Here is an 18,427-nt window from a genome sequence, read left to right as displayed (position 1 = left end):
AGCTAGGCATTGAAATTGATATTGACAGTGGCGTGCGAAGCACTTTGTCTAGGGGGGGGGGGGGCATTTTGAAGATTTTGTAAAATTTTGCCCCCCCCCTAAAATATTTACTCTCCCTTTGAACTAAAATCAATTAAAGACAACAAGAGTGGCGTATTTGATCAGGTTAGGAATATAGAGTGTAGTTAGTTTTAATGGTTTTTAATGAAAATTGCCATAAAAAAAACATGTCTTTTTGTAAGGGTATGTACACAAAAAAAATGATAAACTTATCCTGAAAATAAAATGACATCATATATAGTTATTCATTTAGACAGACATACAGTGTTGAGAAAAAGGCTTAGATAAATATCAACGCTGTTTCTTTTTTATATAAAATAACTTTTTGATTAAATATTTGTTGTTTACACATGTCTTTAAAGAAATAAAAACACAATATACAATGCAATGTGATATAAAGCAGAAACCGTTTGGAAGGGCGCGAAGCGCAAATTTTTTTCTTCAAATATGCAGGGAGGGAGGGGTTTTTGGGCTATTTATTACACTAGTCCCCAATATTTCATATAAAATTTTCTTATTCGTTGGCTCAACAACTTTGGGGACTTTAATGGAATTTTGATTGGTTGGTTAATTAAGTCGAGTTTCCATACATTTCATCCACTAATTGTAATATAAATAAGGGTTTGTGATTTTGTGTATCATCATTGGGGATGTACAAAATTTCTTTGGTAAAAAGTTTATATTATACAAAATAAAATACTTCCTATTACCTGGTTTGTTATGTTCAGTGAAAAAAGATTATAACCTAATTTCTACACTAATTAAAAAATTTGGTAAGGTTAAATGAATAGTGACTGTCTGTTTGGCGCGAAGCGCCAAAATTTTTTTTTGAGTATTTCTTGATCTTTTTTTTGGAAACTGGGATAGTTTTGCTTTTTGTAGGGTAGGGGGCAAAAATGGGCATTTTTATTGACCAGGGGGGGGCAAAATGGGGCATTTTTCAACATTTAGGGGGGGGGCGGTGGCTAGAGGGGGGCAGGGGGGGGGCGTTTTGGTCGCTAGGGGGGGGGGCGATTGCCCCAAATGCCCCCTTCGGTTCGCACGCCACTGGATATTGATATTTCAATGGAAAAAAAGAACAAACTTTAAAAGTCTCCAATTTTCAATTTTAGTATTTTTATTTTTTGGGGGGGTAATTTTTCTAGGGGTAAAATGTCATGGGAGGATGGTGGTACCTCCTCTAAAATAGTTATAAATCTTCTTGGACCTATGAAAAGCTGTAAATTAGAACCATATCGGTTCAGCGGTTACAGAGATCCTTCAGGACAGACAGATAGACACAGATCCTGTTACTTTTATATAAAGATTCTATTTCTTTTACCCCCCCCCCCCTAAAAGCTAGAAAACCAGTCCCTTGTTGAAGATCTAAGTCTAAATATAGTTGACGCAGAAATTCAATTTTGCATAAGATGATTTCCAAATGGTTTAAAATTAGCATAAAACATGAACATTCTGATTAAAACAGATTGGCAAATGAGTCGATCATTAGCTAGTTGAGCGGATTTTTCTGCGATCACAAAGGCTACAATTGAAACAAAAGTATGTCCCTACTTGTTACAGTAGCGTGCAGAAGGGAGGGTGTAACCACCTTCCATTCTGCAAAATTTAGAGGATGGATACTGGATAGTCCCGATCCAATAAAACCTTCTACACCTTATCTATCTCTAAACAGCCAAAGGGACAACCCCCCTTAACCCATTTTGATTAAGTAAAGAAAAAGCTATTTATGCACTACGCCATATAAAACCCAGTCATAACAATGAATTCTTAAAATGTGTTTTTCACCAACAAATTTATGCATAATACTTTAATTTCTCATTGGGCCAAAAATTCATCACTATAGTTGTATAGTAGCGTAGCGGGTGTGAATCCTGCAGCGAAATAGATGGCAGAACAATTAAGATAGCAGCTCATGTAGCTGCTATGCTCCTAAAGACCAAAGAACACTATGGTTGGGTTATGTACAAAGTTTATTAATGAAAAGCAACACAATAACTAAAGAGTATAACAATATACGATCAAAAAGATAGATTTAGGTATATGAGTAGCTCCACCACGGCAGGGGGTGGTTCTAAGTTCCTGCTTAGCCCACTTATTACAGAATAGGGTGGGTTAAGCAGGCTATTTTTGGAGGTTTCCCTTCGCTTTGTATTTAAGAAAGGAATCCTATCGAAATTTAAACATTTAAACAAAATAAGTATTTACAAGAATGATGCAGTTACAGCAAGCGTGCTAGCCTAGATTCGAGTCTGGCTAATACATATACATAGAATATGAATACATAGTAGCTGAGCATATTAGTCAATCTGTGGGGGGGGGGGGGGGGTTACTGTATGGTCCAGGGGCTTCAAGTGATTCCATTATTCCAAATACTTTGTTTATTTTAAAATTTCAAAATCATTTTTCTTTCTCAGTTTTAATTTCAGTTATTTTTCCAATTACACGCGGAAAAAAAAACAATTTAAAGTTTAATTGAAAAAAAGAAACAAAATGGGTATATAAATATTTTCAAGTACCCACAATTTTTGGAATATGTGCTCATAAAAACTTTGGGTACTTTAAAAATCTTGGTTGAATGGTTGAAACTAGCAGTGTTTAAACTTTTCAACCTATAATTAAATCTGAATCTACAAAAGGAGAAAATTTGTTTATCCTCAATAAAAATATAAATCACTTTTATCGACCACTGTCTTATCCCTTTAGATCCCTGCAAATAATAGAGAATTTAATAACTAAGCAGCGCCTGGCTAGAAAAAACGAGCATAAAAATCAGTCTTCGGCAAATTGATGTTTAGAATTTTACCTATTCTATTTTATTTCCAGGAATGTTCTGGCATATATGGACCTTGTTCCCCTGACCTGGTGGAAAATATTGATCCCAACTGTGCAGTCACTGATTGGAGCCTATGGTCACCCTGCAGTGTCAGCTGCGGCAATGGAATACAGGTAAATTTCATACAGCTTAGGTAATGGAATACAGGTAAATTTCATACAGCTTGGGTAATGGAATACAGGTAAATTTCATACAACTTAGGTAAAGTAAAAAGAGTAAGTTCGTGTTCATTTATATCTTGGAAACGGCTATAAATGGTTGCAGTTTGTTGTTATTGTCGTAGATTTGAAACAGAAGCAATTATAAAAAGATAAATAAACTTTTAATGATAGTAGATTAATTCTTGTTAGCGAGTGTGTGTGTTTCTCTTAACAATGTGTATGATTGAATGTGCCCTGATCTATAATATAAATGTAGTAATGTTTTTTTGTCTGTAGCTAAAGATCCCCGAATAGGTAGATCTTTCAGGAAAATTATAATTGGCTGACCGCTAGTGTAAATAATTTTTACAGTTATAAAGCAGGTGCACTTCTAACAATCCTGTATTTGTGAAGGTTCGAACCCGGCTCTACAGAGTAAGCTATGAGGAACAGATTAAGGGAGGCTGCAATATTCAACTAGTGGAAAAGGGGACTTGCTCCGGCAAAACAACGGTAGGAACTTTTTTGTATCATTTTTCCTGTCAAGGTGTTCTGATTGGAATTTCAAAAGTAGCCTTGGCTGACATAAAATATAAGATCTAATTTGCTTAACATATACGTCGGAAGCATTGCTAACATGAAGCAATAAAACAGGCTCCTGTATGAGACTTAATATTGTAAACTTATTCATAAAAGTCAGAGTTTTAAATTACAATCGCTAAAAATAATTCTTACATATATGCTAACGTATTTCTAAGGGACTGTTAATTAAGGTCTAATAATATTTGATAGATTTTTAACATAATAACACAAAAAGTCTTTTAAATTTACAAAATAAGATTACAAAAGACATCTATAAATAAAATCCCTCAATGATTTGGACCACTCTAATATTTGCTATACAGTTTAAAATCTTTGAAATTCTATTCAAAATTTTGTTTAGTAGTTTGATAATGAAATTCAATGTAATGTATTAATCTTAAACTTTACTCAATGTAAAGATAAAAGGGTATACATACTTTACAGTTAAAATTTATCCTTTTAATGGTCAACAAAATTAGAAAAAGGCAAAATTTTGTCTTCAAATTGATAATAAAAATCAAACAAAAAACTCTCAAAAATTGAGTATTGGAATTTACTTTACACATGAGATTTTAGAAGTGATGATAACATTACCATCCATTGTCCCATCCCTGTGTCCATAGTTTTGATGGGATCTACTTTCCACATCTTTTGTGTTGTAAATTATCTTATAATCGACAGGAATATTAGTCATATGGCACTTCAAGAAATCTATTTTTCATCTTTTTTAGCTGGGTTTTGAGATGCATTCAGTGACGTGCGCAGCGGAACCTTGAGTGACTGAATGAAGGGGAAGGGTTTTCTCCATAATATCTAGATTTCAGGGAAGGGGGAGGGGTCACCAGCCTTCCGCAAGCCACTTGATGCATTGTTAGGATGCTGTGAGTATTGGTGCAAAAAATGGGGACATGATTCCAGTGACGTCATATTTTTCTTTCCCGAAAAAGGGAAGGGGGGAAGAAAAAAAGAGATGGGAGAAAAGGGGGTTTTCCCCATCTCTTTTGAAGAGATTTTCTTCCCCCCTTCCCTTTTTCGGGAAAGAAAAATATGACGTCACTGGAATCATGTCCCCATTTTTTGCACCAATACTCACAGCATCCATTGTTAGTTGGTGCTTCTTATTTTTCTACTCTGAAACAAAGGTCGTTCAATCAAATGGTTAAAAGTCATAAGTGCTAATATGATGCATCTGCAATCAGAGGGACATTGGACTGTTTATTACACTTGTCCACAAAGTTTTGTAATAACGTTTTCTTTTTCGTTAGCTTAACAACTTTGGGGACTTTAGTTAATTTTATTGATATTATATTTAGTTGAGTGTTCTAACGTTTAAACCATAAATTTCATTCTACAGAATTGTGTATCATCAATGGGGATGTACATTAATTTATCGATCATTGTCTTATCCCTTTAGATCCCTGGTTTTCAAACCTGTATTTTAGAGGATGGTGTTAATATCCCTTCTATTCCAGAATAATAGATTGTGATAAGTGGTTCATTGTAAACCTAAATTTCAATACATTATACCCAAATATCCACATTATATTATAGAACACAAGGATGGCAACATCCGTAAAAGCTCAGTTAATCAGATAATCGATTAAATGAGTATATAATGAAAGTCGTTAGCTAAAAAATAAGGTTGATGTTCATCGGTTGAAAAAAAAATATTTTAAATCCTCACGTAGTATTCAAGAAAAGATTTTTAAAATGCCTGATTTATAAATGAAGTTAATTCAATATCTAATTGATAGGATAATTCTACTAAAATTCTATCAAAATGTTTGATAAAGATATTAGTATTGGGTATAATTGTTGTAAAGACACTTCCTTGACGTTACAAGAATCTTCTGTTCGAAAAAGAGCTTTGACTACCAATATCAATATAGAAAAAAAATATTTAGAATAGTTTGTTATTTTTGATTGGCAGAAAAGCTAAAGGCAAAGTTGTGTATAATGATATTTATACATTAGTGACCAGAGAGAGAGGGGACAATGGACTGTTTATTACACTTGTCCCTAAGGTTTTATGATAATGTTTTCTTATTCATTGGCTTATCAACTTCGGGGACTTTAGTGAATTTTGATTAAATGTATCATTAAGTTAAGTGTTCAAACGTTTCAACCACTAATTTTACGCTACAGAATGGGTAATTTTGTGCATCATCATAGGGGATGTACACCAATTTATCGGCCCTTGTCTTATCACTGCACAAAAAGAATCTAGTTTGTCTTATTATTTGCTCTAATTATTTGCTCTGACTTAAATATTAATCTGCTTAAATATAATGAACATTCTCCAACCAACGACTTTTTAAATATGTTAATCTCTCATTCTTTTTTACCAGTTATTACATTACCTACCAGAATTACACCAACAAGTGCAACTTTGATTGATAACATTTTTACAAATAAAAGGATGGATAATTACAATGCCGGACTTATTTACTCAAGTCTATCTGACCATCTCCCAATATTTTACTTAAATGTTAGTAATCCTAAGCAAAACAAAGATTCTTTTTTACAAAAAAGAAATATGTCTAATGAAAATACTGAAATATTTAAGCAATCCTTATCCTCTTTTGATTGGTCTGACATAACTACAGATTGTAATCCAGAGAGTGCTTTTGAAAACTTTTCTAATGTTATCAATGAAAACTTTGAAAAATGTTTCCCTTTTAAAACTATAAAACCCAACAAAAGAGTTATCCCCAAAAATCCCTGGATGTCACCAACTTTACTAAACCTAAGAAAGAAAAAAGAAATGTTATTAAGACAAAAATTTAAGGATAAAACCGTTGATAGCAATAGAAAATTTGTCATTGCAAATAATATTTATAAATCTGCAGTTAGGAAAGCCAAAAAAGAGTACTATTTTTCTAAATTCAATGAATTTTCATCTAACATGAAAAAAACTTGGTCTACAATTAATCAACTTATTAACAAGAATAAAAAAACGCATTCTATCCCAAATCTTTTTACTGATGATAACAGATCTTATGAAAACTTTCAAGATATTTGTGAGGGTTTTAACAATTTTTTTATTAATGTTGGTCCCAGCCTAGCAGATGAAATTCCATTTTGCGAAAATGATTTTAATGACTACCTTGGGGTTCCAGTAAATGAAAATTTTGTCTTTCAAAAAATCACCCCTCAAATAATTTTTTCTACTCTCAACAAGTTAAAACCTAAACTAAGTTGTGGACCTGACAATATTTCTACTAAACTTTTAAAAGAAATTATGCCAAGTATTATAGATCCTGTTGTTCACCTATTTAATCTTTCATTTAAACATGGCTTTGTTCCAAACAATTATAAATGCGCTAAAATTTTGCCAATCTTTAAATCAGGAAGGAATAATTCATTTGATAACTATAGACCTATTAGTATATTAAATGCCTTTTCTAAACTACTGGAAAAAATAGTTGCCTGTCAAATGTTTAAATACTTAAATAAGTTCAATATTCTTTATAAACATCAGTATGGATTTAGACCCAAGCACAACACAACACAGCCCTTAATTCAATTATTGAATAAAATATACCAAGGTCTTGATTCTCAAACACCAGAATACACACTGGGGTGCTTCATTGACTTAAAAAAGGCATTTGATACTTGCAATGTCCAAATTCTTTTAACCAAGCTAAACCATTATGGTTTTAAAGGTTTATCAAATAAATGGTTTCATTCTTATTTAAATAATCGTTCTCAATATGTAGAAATTAATGGTGTCAAATCATCTATTCAAAACATAACCCATGGAGTCCCACAGGGTAGTGTTCTGGGTCCTATACTGTTTTTATTATATATAAATGACTTGCCAAATGCAATTGATATATTTTCTTCACTTTTTGCTGATGACACAATTTTTGCACACAGTGATAGCAATTTAAAAAGATTAGAGGAGAGGGTTAACATTGAACTAGAAAAAGCTAAACTTTGGTTTCAAGCAAATAAACTTTCACTTAATGTTGCCAAAACTAAGTTTATGGTTTTTAGAACCAAACAAATGCAGTGTGTCCAAGATTCTCTAGTCATAAAAATTGGTGGTGAAAAGATTGAAAGAATTGGGAATGATTGTAATATTAAATCTTTTAAATTTGTAGGTGTTCATCTAGATGAGTTTATAACGTGGGAACACCATATAAACTCAGTTATTAACAAAGTATCTAGTGCTAATTTTGTATTAAATCAATTGAAAAAGTTTGCACCAACTAAAATTCGTAAATCTATATATAATTCCCTGGTAAAATCGCACTTGGAATTTTCTATTATAACATGGGGTAATGCTAAATGTGAGGGAATGAATAGATTATTATTAAAACAAAAGCAATCTGTGAGATACGTCGCTAATGCAAAGTACAATGCTCATGTAGATCCATTACTTGAAAAACTTGATTTACTTAAACTTGAAGATATTATGACTGTTAATATAGGTAGCTTTGTAAAAAGTTTCCTTGCAGGACAAATGCCAGACTCATTCAATAATATTTTTGAACCAATGTTATCCAACAGAGTAATGAAATTAAAAGTACCTTTACCTAAACATAAAGCTCTAGAAACTTTTCCTAATGTTTGCTTTGTTAAAATATGGAACAACCTAGACACTGCTATAAGGTGTGCTGAAACTAAAAATACCACTAAAAATCTTATCAAAAAGAAAGCTTTAGATAAATATAAGAGTTTTAATTGTAATAAGCAAAAATGTTTTGTCTGTAAAAATAATTAAAATTTGCCTTAATTTACTATAAAAATTTTAATTTCTCTAACCCCATTGTATCATAGTGTAAATAGCATCATTAATACCTTACTATTTATTTATACTATTTAAACCTATTTATATGTTATATGTATATATCCAATTTAATTATCTGATTAAAATTTCTATGTAGCTAGAAACATTAAAAAATCATTTGAATATGTTTGTCTTAAATCGGTACTTTCAGCTTTTGCAACGGCCAACCCAGGTTATGAAAGTACCAAACTATGCATAAAATTTTGTAAATATGTGTAAGAAATATTATTATCATTTTGTATGCTTATGTTGAAATACATCTATCTATCTATCTATCTTATTAGGATGATTGCAGCTATTTACAGGCAGAATCTATTTGTGGACAATCTAAGGAAGAGGGACCCTGCAGGGGTTACTTTCCTAGATGGTAAGATATTTTATTTTCTGTTTCTTCAATGTTAGCAGTAGCAACAGGGCGGGTGGGGATATTAGACTATAAATTACAAGAGTACATATAGGTTTATAACAACCAAATTAAAACTTAAGGTAGTGTTCATTTAGAGATGAATATCAATTTATCATCCAGAACTTACAGGTTTGTCAAGGTGACTCAAATTAATGCTTTAATTAAGTACAGGGATAGTGCAATATATGATATTAAAGTATCAGTCTAGAAATATTTTCTATTTTAGGTACTATGACGAGATGTCTGGATCCTGTTTGGAGTTTGTCTTTGGAGGCTGCAGGTGAAAATATTTATAAAAATCAATATGGTTCAATTTCCTTAACTATTTATAGAGTTATTTGATTTGAATTGGAGTTCAAAATAAAAGTTTTGATTGTCATGTTCTACTTTAAAAAGGCTTTTTTACCGAGAGAGAAGGGACATTGGGCTGTTTATTACACAATTCTACAAAGTTTTAATAGAACGTTTCCTTATGACTTAACAACTCTGGGGACTTTGAATTTTGAATGTTTGGTTTATTAAATTTAGTGTCCATACGTTTCAACTACTAATTATAATCTACAGAACGAGTAATTTTGTGTATTAACATTGGGGATGTACAATGTACATTTATAAGTCGGCCATTGTTTTATCCCTTTAGATCCCTGCTTTTTTTTAAAGATTAGGGTCTTTATGTAAAAGAAATTATTTGTAAAAATGAAAGAATCGTCTGTTTGTTGACAAGCTACCTGACAATTTGTTAGCTAAACTTCTTATGGATGCTGTCATCCTTGTTATTTTTCGATTTTTATCTAAGAGGGTTCTTTTTGGAATGGAAAATTTATGCTTGTTATTTTTCAGAGGAAATTCAAACAACTTTCTCACTTCTGAAGACTGTGAACGAATTTGTATAAGAAAACCAGGTACCTCTTGTTTTCAATGAAAAACTATTTTGTCTTTACATTTCTTTATGTGAAAAGTACTTTTTTTCTGTAAAAGTTTGAAGTTATAACATAGTATTTACAACAATACTGATAAAACCAATGCATTTGGTGTCAATAACACTATGAGGCTTAGGTAAGCTTTTTACGCTTGCAAAGGTCTGTCTATATTAAAAGTGAATGTAGAAAAATATTGCATATGGGTGGCTCGTAGAGTTTTGGTTAAAAAATTAAAGACAGAAAGAGGAAGAGCCATTGACACTTATAGAGTAGCTAGGCATTTGAATGAAACAAGTTACATCATCTGAAATTGATTGATATAAATTTTGCAAAAACATGTTTCATCTTTTCAATCGTCAGAGAAAAGGCGCCACAGGAAAAAAAATTACCTCCAACTTTTCGACTGCTGTATATTAAAAGTTACTTTTTATATTGCATATTTTTTGAAAAATAAAACATGTATTGACAATTTTGACAAAATATTTTTTCTCCCCATGTTCTATATTCCTGAATGTTCTATTTTGTTTAATCTGTTGAGCCAATCAAAAAATCTATCAAAATAGTTTGTTTTTCCTAATAATCAAACAGAAATAACAAATCAGGGAAATGGCAACAGAAAAAAAAATTAACAGATTATCAGAATTGTTCTTTTTTTTATTTTATGTACATTATATGCAGAAAAAAAACAATTAATTTTGTCCTAACATAAAAAAATACGTTCCTTTTCAACCATATACTTTTTTATAAATAGGGATTTCATAATGTTTAATAATATCTGCTACCAAATTATAATATGTGAATTTTCATTTTTAAATATTTGGGACGTTGTGTTGGCCTAGACTTTCGGGGGCCAACCAAACTGGATCTAATCCTATAATTATCCTTTTTCTCTAGAAACAACAATAAACCGAAGAGATGGAAATAATAATTTTATCGGAGATATGTTCACTGATGAAAAATTCCTAGATTCTTTGGATATTCTGGCTAAGGTATGTTTTTTTTCACTTCTGCACATAAAAATATTATCAGCTAAAAGACATACATATAATATTGTGGTAAGCCGAAGCGTTTCAGCTCACCGGTTGCGAGTTCGAATCCAACGAGCCCTAGCCTTGAAGTATTCTACCAAAACAAACTAGCAGGATTTAGTCATACAGAAATTATATATTTAACTGAATAATATTTACAATGGATGTTTACTATATATATACAACAGATTATAACAATAGGTTAGGTTTGAAAGGGGTGTGGGACACAAGGGCTTAGCCCACAGCGGTAGACAGTCTGTGGGGGTAGCTGTGGTAAAAGGGGAGGCAGCGCCTCCGGGTTGTATAATTGCGTGAGGGGCGCGTGATAGCTGCGTGTCCGTGCCCCTCCCCATATTTAGACAGGCCAGTTTGACCGCTGGACAGTGGGGTCACCGGCGGTCATGAGGTAAATGGTGATATAATGGGATTAGTGCAGAAGGCTTGTTATGATAAGTCGCTGCGTAGCAATTCTGTAAACTGCCCGTCCGTCTGTTGCCGTATTACCACAACCTCCCCTTCAAGGGCTGCGGGGCTCCCGAGCCACCAGGCCTTGAACCTGGGGATACGGCAACCTCTGTCTGCGCATGACAACATCTTCCTGGGGCACAGCTCGGTGGAGTACAGCTCTGGCTATACAGGCTCCGCGGGACACTCGCTGCTCTGTCTGGCTGTGGTTGGATATCAGCATTGTCAACTCCCAGTTGGCTTCCAGCCGTGGGTTGGCGACGGCCAGGCCCCGTCGTTGGAAGTTTTGCCTTGTTTGCAGGACTAGTTCTGTCTCGGCGGGTAGCTGGACACAGAGGCCTAGGCTAACTCTGGAGGCTCCCAAGGTGGGAATAACGATGGAGGAAGGCGCGTAAAATTCCATGGGGGCGCCTGCCTGGTCCAGGTTACTTGGCCTCCTAGCTCCCACTCGGATGGGGACGGCTGTCATCAGCAGGGGGCACATCGCTTCAGCTTCATCCTCTGGGGCCGCCTCTTCCATCTCAGTGGCCGCCTCTCCTCCTGCAGGCTCGCTGCTGGCCGGCGGGTTCTCCATGTCAGTATCAGGGTTCCAGATGGCATCTCTAGGTGGCTCTGGAGCTGGCGGCGGCGGCGGTGGTTCGTTGGGTTGGTGCTGCAGGTTCTCTTCTACAGGGTCACGATCCTGGCCGCTAGGCTGTGGGGCGGCGGCTGCTGGCTGGTACACTGGGAACTGTCCTGGGTCACTAGCTGGCAGCGCCGCAGCTCCGGCGGGCAGCTCGGTGGCGTCCTCGTCGCCGTCCAGGTCGCCTTGGATGTCTGTTGGAATCTGATGGGCAGTTACATCTCCAGTGTACTTGCGCAGTCGGCCTACATGCGCGGTGATCTCCGAGATCTTGGCTGTTGGAGAGGCAGGTTTGATGACATAATGGACGTCTGTGGCTTGTCGCACTATCTTCCAAGGGCCAGTCCATCTCTTGGTAATCTTGACTGCCTTCCCTGGCACCAGGCGGGGGGCCAGATACCAGACCAGGTCTCCAACTTCGTACTTGGCCGTGCCTTCGTAGGCGGCCGCGCTCCTCCGGATGGTTCCCACCTCTCGCTGCTGGATTGCGTCGTACACGGCATGGTAGCGTTGCAGGAGAGCTTGGACGTTGGCTGGGACCGAGGCATACTCAGCGTCTGGCAGCCGGAGCACCATGTCCACAAGCTTGGCCTCTCTCCCAAAGTAGGCCAGGAACGGGGTCACGCCCGTGGATCTGCAGGCCTTGGTATTGTAGGCGAAGGCAATGGCAGGCAAGTGTGGCTCCCAGTTGTTGTCGTCTCTGTCTAGGAACAGCCGCATGCCTGTGTTGAGCGTCCGATGGAACCTCTCCACCCGGTTGGACTGCGGGTTGTAGGGCGGTGGATGTGTCAGGCCAATCTCGAGCTTGGAGGCCAGCTCCTTGAATACTTGGCCGGTAAACTCCATCCCATTGTCGGAGTGGATCTTCAGGGGACATCCGAACGTGGCCAGGTGGCGGTGCAGAAGGGCTTCAGCCACCGTGAGAGTGCGCTTGTTGGGGATGGCGTAGAGGCTGACAAACCGGCTGAACCCATCCTGACAGGTGAGGATGTAGCGGTTCCCGGCTGGGGTCTCTGGCAGAGGCCCCACCAGGTCATTAAACAGGACTTGCTGTGGATACCCCTGGCGGGAGGGCACGTGTATCCCTAACTTCAACCTTTCCTTGGTAACCTTCTGTACACACTCAGGGCAAGTCTGAACCATCAGGCGGACGTCACGGGACAGGTTGGGCCACCAGAAATGCATGGCGACGCGGGCAATAGTAGCGTCCATTCCAAAGTGCCCGGCCATGGGGGTCCCATGGGCCAGAAAGAACGCGTCCTGCTGGAGGGCCGAAGGCAGCAGGTATCTTGTTCTCTCTCCTGTCAGGGTCTGGTCAGTGGTGGTGAGGCAGCCATGCTCGTCGAGTCCCAGGGCTGCGAAGCGGCTGGCGTACTGCTGCTCGTCTCGTTCCTTGCCGCGCAGCTCAGCCTTAGTTGGGGCTTTGCCATCGGCCACCCACTGGCGGACACGGAGCAAGAGGGGGTCCTGTGTCTGTGCCTCTAACACTCTAGCCGGGTCCAGCCGTGCGGCAGAGGGCCGGCCAGCTGCGGGCTCCCCTAGCTGGCAGAGGGTGTGAATGTACTCAGCTTGCTCTGCTAATTCTTCAGCGGTGGCTGTCGGCATATTATCGTCCTCCCGGCGGCTGAGGGCGTCAGCATTGGTGTTCTGGGTGCCAGGACGGTGGCAGACATTGAAATCTAGGGCCGCTAGCTCCTCCTGCCAGCGAGCCACCACCCCTGTGGATGTGTTCAGCGACTTCATCTGTAGTAAGGCTGAGGAATCAGTGTTGATCTGGAAGCTACGGTAGGACAAGATGCCGTGGAATTTCCGAATTCCATACATGATGGCGGCCATCTCTCCCTTCCAGGACGGGTAGCGAGTCTCGGGGTCGGTTGTCTTGCGCCCCACGGCGGCAATCAGCCTCTCCTTGCCGTCCTGGCATTGGCTGAGGATGGCAGAGATGGCGCGGCTGCTGAAGTCTGTGGTGAGCTGGAACACAGCCGGCAAGTCAAACCTGGGCGGCGCTCGGATGGGGGCTTGGCGAAACTTGTCCTTGAGCTGTAGCAGCTGGGCTTCCATCTCAGCCGTCCAGGTCAGTGTCTTGGCCGTTTTCTGCCAATTCATCTCGTAGGTGAGGTCGGCATACTCTGGGATGAACAGGCGGTAGTATCCAAAGAACCCCAGGAGCGCCAGCAAGTCCTTGGGGGTGATGGGGGCCGGCCAGTCAAGGATGCGGTCAATATAATCCTCTTGCATGGCTATCCCCTCACGGCTGAGGGTGTGGCCCAGATAGTCCACCTTGGCTCGAAACAGCTTGGTCTTGGCTGGCTTGAGGCGGATTCCTCCCCTGCGGTGGGCTTCCAAGACTTCCCGGAGCCTAGCCAGGTGGGCCCAGGTATCCTGGTGAAAGGTCAGGACGTCATCAAGATATGACTGGAGGTTGGCCGTGCCTAATGGGTTCAGGACTCCTGCAATAAATCTGGAGTAGACAGACGGTGCCGTAGCGAGGCCAAAGGGCATCCTTTTCCATTGGTACAAGCCCCTAGGGGTGGTGAAGGCGGTGCAGGGCCGGCTGTCCTCGGACACTCGGATGGTGTAGTACGCAGCCACCGCGTCTAAGGCACTGTAGACGCGGTGTCCTCCCGCTCGTTCTACCAGCTGCTGGATCCTGGGCCTGGGGTAACTGTCCAGCTCAAGGCACTTGTTGAGGGCTCTGTAGTCGACTGCCCAGCGGGTGCTCCCGTCCTTCTTCTTGATGGGCACCAGGGGGCTGCTCCAGGCGGAGTCTGAAGGCTCTATGACTCCCTCTTGCAGCCAGGTGTCCAGTTGCTTCTCCAGCTCAGCCTCCTGCCGTGGGTTCAGATCCCTAAATCTCTGGCGGATCGGCTGGGTCCCTGGTTTGAGGCGCAGCTGTAACTCTACTACGTCAGTGCAGCCGGGGGTAGAGTTTGAGAAGACGTCCCTGTACTCTGATAACATGGTCCAGACCTCCTTCTTGAGCAGGGGGTCCTTGCGCAGAAATTCGTTCTCCTCCATCTCAAGGGCTGCCCACAGCTCCTGCATATCTGGGGGCTCAACAGGCTCTTGGAACGAATGAATACGAGGGGGAGGCTTATCAGAAACCTCCAAAATGTCAGGCTTGACCAGCTCCCCAGCCACGGGGAGGCCGGCGTCCAGCAGGAGGGGCATCTCCCCTTCGTTTACCACCAGCACTCGAAACACGCTGGCGGAGCCAGGCCTGTGGGCATACAGGCCTTCTGGGATGACAAGATCCTCCCCAAACCTCTGTTCTGGGGCAGATAGTTGGATGGCATCCTTAGTACGGTGCCCCACTAGTTCAACAGGGACAGCCATGACACCGCGGCCAGGCAAGACCACCCTCTTGGCCGTACGGAGGTGGGGTGGTTGGCCATCAGTTGGGGTGACAGCGCTTAGCCTGTACGTGGCTGGCACGGGGTCAGCTTCGGCTCCGGGATCCACCGGCCGCGATTTGACGGGCTCGGCGTCGGGAGGGGCTGAGGTGTCGGAGCCAGGCGTGGCTCCGAGGGCGTCCGGCCACGATTTGACGGGCTCGGCGCTGGGAGAGGCCGGGGCGCTGGGACCAGCCTTGGCTCCGTGGGCGTTCGGCCGTGACTTGACGGGCTTGGCGCTAGGAGAGGCTGAGGCATCGGAGCCATGCGTGGCTCTGGAGGCGTCCGGCCACGACTTGACGGGCACGGCGCTGGGAGAGGCTGATTCCTGGGGGTTGAGCGTGGCTCTGGGTGCATCAGACCGCGACTTGACGGGCCTGGACTCGGACTTGGCCGGTTGAATTGCTGGGGGCCCCAGGTAGAGGGGGCCAGGTGGACACGGCTGGCCGTTGATGAAGGTGTCGGCGGAGAAGATCGGCTCTGGAGGGCTGGCAATCTCGGGAAACGTCGTTGGCAGGTTCTCTAGAGGCACCTTGGGCACTGGGGGCAACAACATGGCTAGCAGGTTGGTCCCCCTATGGGCATTTAGCGCAGCATCCAACCAGTGCGTGCCTTTCTCAACTACACGCGGCTGCTCTGGCAGTGGGCCTGGCAGAGGCCCCTCGTAACTCAACTCTCTCTCGGCTGTCTCCCGGTTGATGGGGACACCACGGAGTGGGATGAACTCCCCACGCACCCACAAGCAGGGGGGTTGCATGTCGAAACAGAGCCTAGTTCCGAACTCCTTGAGAAAATACCCTCCTAGGTTCAGAGGGTGTGAGAGATTCCGTACCACAGTCACGTGGTACAGATGGAGTATAAGAGTGTGTGAAACTGCCATATATAATTCATATAATTTTCCGATTACCTGGAGAGGCTGGCCTTCCTCGTTAGCAGTCAGGATTTGGGTGTTGTCTGGAACCAACATGCGTTGCACGCCCATTGCGTGCATGAGGTGTTCAGAAATGACGGCAGACCCTGGTACACGGTTGCCAGAGTCGACCATGGCATCAACCTGTACGTGCTGGGCAGGGTCAGGAGTAGGAAACCTCACCCTGATATGGCAGGGGAAGTGGAGGTCCTGCCCTTGAGACAGGGGGGCCTCCCGCTCGGCTGGGGTCGGCAGAAACTTCGGCGGTGGCCGAACCGCAGCTATGGTAGTATCGCTTACCATGGTGTGTAGACTGCTGGTAGTGGCTTAGACTGTAGCTTCGAATCACTAGAGCTTATCAATTATCACTGGGTCAACAATTTTATATTTCTTTTTATCACTTGGTTGACATTTATACACACTTATGTGTAGTTATCACTAGGAGCTCTAGGTGTGATTCTGGAAGCACTGGCAGCAGGGGAATGTCCATCCTGCAAGGGTCAGAGGGATGGCGGCGGCAGGGAATGTCCCGTCCTGCAGCGCCGCTGGTTCGAATCCCGAAAGATGGTGGCAGGGAATGGCCCTTCCTGCAGCGCCTCGGGTTTGAATCCTGGGAGGCAGCGGCAGGGAATGTCCCGTCCTGCCGTGCCTTTGGCTCAAATTCTGCTATCCGTCGCAGTGGTAGGCCTTACTTGTGTGCTGAAGCTTCGCAGCCACACATTGCCTTCTCAGGGAGACCAGCACTTAGCTGTCCGTCTCGTAGGTTTGGCCTGGGTGTCCGGGGGCTTGTCCCAGCTACACTTGCCAATTTAGACTCAGTTTTGTAACCGTCTGAGCTAAATTATCCGATAACCGTGGCTGCGCACCTAGCGCTACTCCTACACGGTACGGAAAAAACGCCGTAAACTGGCGCTTTTAGCAGGCTAAATCTGCTTGCCGTAGGCCAGAGGCCTACATAATGCGTTCAAATGATGGAAAATCGACCTAAAAAGGCCGTCTCACGGGTCAGTTGGCTTCTCAGTTGGCAGCTGACTGTTCCCTTACTTGCAAAAGGGTCCAATCAGAGGTAGAATAGGCTAATTTCTGTAGGGCTCGATTGAAACACGCTGACACCAAGATGTGGTAAGCCGAAGCGTTTCAGCTCACCGGTTGCGAGTTCGAATCCAACGAGCCCTAGCCTTGAAGTATTCTACCAAAACAAACTAGCAGGATTTAGTCATACAGAAATTATATATTTAACTGAATAATATTTACAATGGATGTTTAATATATATATACAACAGATTATAACAATAGGTTAGGTTTGAAGGGGGTGTGGGACACAAGGGCTTAGCCCACGGCGGTAGACAGTCTGTGGGGGTAGCTGTAGTAAAAGGGGAGGCAGCGCCTCCCGGTTGTATAATTGCGTGAGGGGCGCGTGATAGCTGCGTGTCCGTGCCCCTCCCCATATTTAGACAGGCCAGTTTGACCGCTGGACAGCGGGGTCACCGGCGGTCATGAGGTAAATGGTGATATAATGGGATTAGTGCAGAAGGCTTGTTATGATAAGTCACTGCGTAGCAATTCTGTAAACTGCCCGTCCGTCTGTTGCCGTATTACCACAATATTTCAATAACACATACTGCCTTTTTCTCTTTGCAACGTAATGAGTATTGAATATAATTATTGTATGTATATTTGCACTTATGCAATTTTTTTTTGCAAGTATGAAACACAATGCAACCGTGATAATAATATGGGAAAGTGAATGCGCACCTGCTATATTTTGTACTAGCGGCTACGCCCCTAGAGGATTCTAGGGGCATTTGAGGAGAGAGTTTTTTTTTTTGGGGGGGTGGGGGGGGTTCCCCCTCCCCTCATTTTTAATTTTAGTTAAAAAAATTCATTTTTTGGGGGGGTTGGGGGTGTCCCACCCCCCAAGAAAATAGTTATAAACCTTCCCGGGACCTATGAGAAGCTTCCCTGTTAAGGAGAACCCGATCGGTTTAGCGGTTAGCGAGATCCTTGGGTAAAGACACACAGACAAACATCCTGTCACTTTAGTATAAGGATAAATAAAATCAAAGCTGCGTATTTGACGACATTTTAGTTTCATTTTAATTTGGGCTAGTTTTTATGTTGTAATTAAAAAACTTTTCCTTTTGATCTTCCGATACTGAGCAATGAAATAATTACATTTTTTTCTTTTGAGTAGGATACTTTTTGTGCCAAAATACTTCCATAGGTAACGCAGCATTAAAAAATGACATTTTATCAGACATGTCTCTATTTCCG

General features: G+C 41.6%; 1 protein-coding gene across 3 annotated transcripts in view; it reads left to right on the top strand.

Annotated features, from left to right (window-relative positions):
- LOC145304056 (spondin-1-like) overlaps nucleotides 1-18,427 on the top strand; it is a 132,763-nt gene that overhangs the window by 108,028 nt on the left and 6,308 nt on the right. For all 3 annotated transcript variants that reach the window (XM_080145815.1, XM_080145814.1, XM_080145816.1), the window contains 6 exons: nucleotides 2,884-3,006; nucleotides 3,448-3,546; nucleotides 8,695-8,777; nucleotides 9,043-9,096; nucleotides 9,657-9,718; nucleotides 10,631-10,725. In XM_080145815.1, coding sequence (XP_080001941.1) covers nucleotides 2,884-3,006; nucleotides 3,448-3,546; nucleotides 8,695-8,777; nucleotides 9,043-9,096; nucleotides 9,657-9,718; nucleotides 10,631-10,725 — 516 coding nt within the window. The remainder of the gene's footprint in view (nucleotides 1-2,883; nucleotides 3,007-3,447; nucleotides 3,547-8,694; nucleotides 8,778-9,042; nucleotides 9,097-9,656; nucleotides 9,719-10,630; nucleotides 10,726-18,427) is intronic.

Source organism: Acartia tonsa, chromosome 13 (genome assembly GCF_053477335.1).
Source record: "Acartia tonsa isolate MP-2025a chromosome 13, ASM5347733v1, whole genome shotgun sequence".
Taxonomy (NCBI): Eukaryota; Metazoa; Arthropoda; class Copepoda; order Calanoida; family Acartiidae; genus Acartia; species Acartia tonsa.
This window is presented reverse-complemented; position numbering and strand designations above follow the sequence as displayed.